Source organism: Melanaphis sacchari, unplaced genomic scaffold, assembly GCF_002803265.2.
Source record: "Melanaphis sacchari strain LSU unplaced genomic scaffold, SCAv2.0 Contig33_pilon_pilon, whole genome shotgun sequence".
NCBI lineage: Eukaryota > Metazoa > Arthropoda > Insecta > Hemiptera > Aphididae > Melanaphis > Melanaphis sacchari.
This window is the reverse complement of record NW_020271205.1, coordinates 959,566-964,396: the sequence shown is the minus strand read 5'-3', so window position 1 is coordinate 964,396 and position 4,831 is coordinate 959,566. Positions and strand designations below refer to the sequence as shown.

The 4,831-nt window shown below is 27.3% G+C and overlaps 1 protein-coding gene across 1 annotated transcript; it reads right to left on the bottom strand.

The window, feature by feature from the left end:
• Positions 1–238: 238 nt before the first annotated feature.
• On the bottom strand, positions 239–2,963 carry LOC112596670 (cuticle protein-like). The gene is made up of 2 exons (XM_025342433.1): positions 2,870–2,963; positions 239–962 (listed from the first exon to the last, which is right to left on the bottom strand). Exons 1-2 carry the CDS (start codon positions 2,897–2,899, stop codon positions 525–527), a joined length of 468 nt encoding a protein of 155 aa, XP_025198218.1. The 5' UTR covers positions 2,900–2,963; the 3' UTR covers positions 239–524.
• Between the last annotated feature and the right edge of the window lie 1,868 nt (positions 2,964–4,831).

The window sequence follows — 4,831 nt, the reverse complement described above, 5'->3', positions numbered from 1 at the left end:
TCAACTGTTCTGTGATACTATCCTCTTTATACAATTATCAAAATAAATACCTAGTAAATTTAATACAATATAGAATATACATGTCTACAAAAACGAATTCGATTGTAAAGTGTTATTATTCGTCCTAATTTTGTTTTTTGATAGAAAGGATCAATATAATATATCTATACTCAATAGTAATGTATTATCATTATTTTGGGTGAAAAAACAAATCAGCAATATAGTTTCAGGTAAATATTATAACGTGTTTTAATCATGATAAGTGTTTTTATTTGACAAACAAGTTAGTTAATTATTTAATAACATGATCCATACAGCAATAGAGACTACTGACTAGGGTGTATTTTTATGGCAAAAATCTCCATTACAGTATTATTGTTACTAATATTATCATTATTATTACGCGTGAACAACGGCAAAAACAACAGCAACAAAATAGCCGCAGCACGATAACGAGTAAATCAGTAAATTATAAATTGCGATTTGATGATATTACACCACGACATAATATTGTTTCGGATTTTTCAATAGTATTTGTAGTAATTCGACGGCTGTTGGTGATGGTAGCCGATGTCCGCATGTGACTGATGGTAATAGTGTTGGGGCGCTTCGATTTTCTTGACTACAGCGTTGAACCCGTGCTCGCGGTCGGCCGTGTACTCGACCACTCGGGTGGAACCATCGGGTTCCACCAGACTGTACGATCCCTTAACATTACCGTTGCCGTCGCTCACTTCTTGTTGGCTCTTGATGTCCTGTGTGTGCAAATCCTTCACACCGTACTCGAAATGGTATGGGGTGGCGGACGATGAGGAGTGCGCGTAATCGTTGTAGCCAACCTGCAGATGTCCTGCACCGTCGTAGCTGACGTCATCGTCGTAGTAACCCTTGTATTCCGGTGGATAAGCAAAAGCCACGTTATGGCCAAACAGAGTTATGACAGTGGCGAACACTACGATAAACTGTATAAAAAAGAACAATAGGTATACGTTTCAATATTGCATAAACACTTCAGCTGATCCGATTAAGTATAATGCCAACGCATTTACCTTCAATATACCACGTTAATTGAAACCTACAAATATTTTTAACGTGGTCATTTGAGTAATTTTTGACAAGACATATAAAAAACGGTTTTAAAATTAAATCCAGTTAAAATAACTATCTTAATACGTGTAAATAAACAAAAGGAAAATTATGTACTGATAAAAAAATTATTTATTTTTCGTGAATTAACGAATCCGTACTCAATAGCCCCTCTTTAAAATGTGAAATTCAATAAATTGGCTTCAAAGTCCACATCGATCGGTATAAGAAGATATCCTATATTAAATACATACCAAATTTCAATACCGCATATATGCGATGGACAGTCGGAACTCCTCCCTTTAAATATCCATGTATACAGATAATCATGATAAATAAAGTGATGAATAATTATAATTACGAGCTGGGGTGAACTGGGCCACTGCGGGATGTTCAGATCAGTGGTGTAGTTGGAGTAGAAAAATCTCCTTTTTTAAAAAACAAGTATAGTTTTTGTCCACTACTCATTAAAATATCAACTCTTTTGAAAACCCTAGAATTATGAATATACTTACTTTGATCACAGAACAAACAAATGGCTTAGTTTTTTTACCCGTTCTGGTCTTCCGGCATTGATCCAAGACTAATGAAAACATTCCACGTGGCCATATTTAACTACTAAAATTTCTTAAATACTGAGAAATATTTACTTCTGACCTCAAAGTACTAACAATATACAATTTTCAACAGAAACCACCTTTAAAGTTTCATTAAAAAATTTGTACTGCTTTAAAATGTCATAACAAAAAAATATGAAAAAACACATCATTCTGAAATTAATAAATTTATTACTCCGTTCAAAAAGAAACATAGAATAGTATGATATATTTAGATATAATTTTTTCTTTCAAATTCCCTTATGACTTTTAACTTTAACGTGAATCCCTGGTTTTCAACATAAATATATTTTTAAAATAACAATGTATTGTATTATTTAGTGTTTAATATGGGTGCACAAAACTACAATTGTTATAAATGTATAATATTGTTCAATTAGACATAAAATATGATACGTATTTTAAAATATCATGCCAAATACATTTCTGGATATATCATTAGTAGTACATTTTTCAAATTATTTTTTTTTTGCAAGTACACACAATATTATAATACTATATGCATAGCATACATTCCAAACCTATTTTAATATCATTGTGATAGCCATAAAATTTTATTTTATTATAATATTTAATATAATTTTATGAGAAATTAATCGTCTCTTTACTATCAGAAAATATTATTTCGAATATGTTAACAAGCACTAAACCATTTAATTTATAAGTAACAATAATAAACATATGATAGAATTATTTTCTATAAATTGATTACCGTCTTCACAGTAACATTCTTATTTTGGTATATCTATAATCTATATAGATACGTTTGGATACTTTAGCTGATCATAGACATGCACTTAACTTTTATTAATAATTTAATAAATAGTAAAATAAAATCTACAGTTGTAATGTCTCAAACTATTTTAAAAAATTCCCTAGTGTTATTCTATTCTTTTCCATATAATGTATTTAATTTTGACATCTTTTTTAAATTAAATTATATAATTAACTTAGTAGGTACTTATCTCTATTAATAATTGTATTAATTTTATGATATTTTTTAAAAATGTGTGACTTTTATTTTAAAACTAAAACAAAGTAATGAACTATTAATGAACAATTTAAATTGAGATTCGACCATAAAAAATATTAAATAAAATAATAATACATAGGTATTAAAAAAAAAATGTCAATGTAAAAAGGTAAACATAACTTAATAATCTTACCTTGGTAACCATTTTGAGAATCTTGTACATTAAAATTGTAGGTAAGATGAATATAAATCTTTATTTTAAAAAATAAATCGAAAAAAAAAATACTGATGCGTATTCAAAGTTTGCTTACAGTATTTATACTACAATGCCTATATCCCACTCATTTGATTGTTCACCTAGATTCTTGAATTAAATTATGTAGCCCAATTACATCAGCTCATTAAGAAAAAGTTACACACATAATCGTCTTCCTTGATTACATTACCTATATATTATAAATGTTGCATAATATATTAATTAATTGTATAGTACATTAATTAGCCTTTTTTTTTTAGTAAAAAAAATTTTTTATTAATTTTATTACGATAAGTACATTTAGGTCACATGCGACGCTATTGACAAATTTAATGAACCTATTTTAAATTTTAATTGCTTTATATGCTATTTTACCGTTTAAATTACTTTTTACTGTTATTTAAAAATGTTCTAAAAATATATAAGTATTTTATAATATTTATTGTGGATTACTAAAAAAAAGTCAATTTTGGACATATGGCTATAAAAGAGAATTAACTTATTCTACATTTAATATTATAAATGTATATTAAAATAGTGTATTGAATTAGTCTTTCTATTAAGACTTAAGTAATTATACAATTCTTGGGTATTAAATAGAAATAAATAGTTTCAATGATATTTATTTATTTATTTTTTTTTGCAATTCAATATTTGTTTCTAGTTAGTATTGAATTAATATTGTAAACATGATGCGATAGACAATTTTAATGAGGTTTTCAATGAACATGGCAGAAAATTTACCGAGCCACACGGCTACTAAAAACAACAAATATGTTAACAGAACGTTAATACCATGTGCCCACTACAACATGTGTACAAAATTATTATAATACAAACACGATGCGTGCTTTTCATGACATAGAATCAATTGGTTTGTTGGCGGGCAGTGATGGGTACCTACAATAGTGGTATTATTTACCCTGAACTCGACCGCCCGTCAGACCATAATTGTTTTGGACCTGAGCTCCAAGCTAAACAATATAAATACAACAATATATATGCTATAACTGTAATACTGAACATTACAGCAGCTGAAGTCATACATGCCTCTCTAGATCGATTCGTCGTGTCTCATGAGTAATAATTATTATTCGTTCGCTGCTGGCTCATACATAACAATATTAAATTTAAGTGTCGTATTGAAAGAGCTTAATTTCAGAGCCATGGATGAGTTTACGAATAATTTTGACAGTTAAATAAATAAATAGTTTGTAGTGCTTCTTCAACTAAAGTGTTTGATAAAAAAGTATTAATTAAAATAAGACATTATAATATTATATAATACTACCTAATTAAAAATATATATTATGTAATAGGTTTACACGTCTACCATTCTATATAACCCCAAAACTTAACTAATCTAAATAAAATAATTATATAGCTGCAATAATCTAAGTATAAATTGTAGTAATGTGAATAATACTGGAATAGTTGAAATTTTGAATAATAAGACCCTGTTGGAAATATTTTAATAATACTTCTTTGAGAAACTCAAAATATTATTAAAGCATTTTTCTGTGTTGATGCAATATTATCTGAACAGAAGAAACGGATAATATTCTGTTTCGTTACAGTTTGCACAATTTTATAAGAAGAAAATGAAATTAAAAATCAAAAATATATTTACAAAAAATTGTTATGTCCTTTTATAATTTTGATCATAGTTTAAGCAATTGAGTATCTATACGATTAAATACTTTGTAGATAGTAAATCAAAAAAATAAAATTTATAACCTGTTAAAAAATTACTATTATTTATCACATCTATAAAGATATTAATATTTGTGATTTATTTGTAATATTATACTGATCATTAATTTTTATAAGAATATAGTAATTATTTTAATAGAATAAAATAGTATAGAATATACAATCCTATTCATTAGGGTGTACCTT

Coding starts and splice junctions, on each gene's coding strand:
- LOC112596670 (XM_025342433.1), bottom strand. CDS start 2,899: ATGTACAAGATTCTCAAAATGGTTACCAAG. Junction 963..2,869: donor TTCTCAAAATGGTTACCAAG/GTAAGATTATTA, acceptor TTTTTTATACAG/TTTATCGTAGTGTTCGCCAC.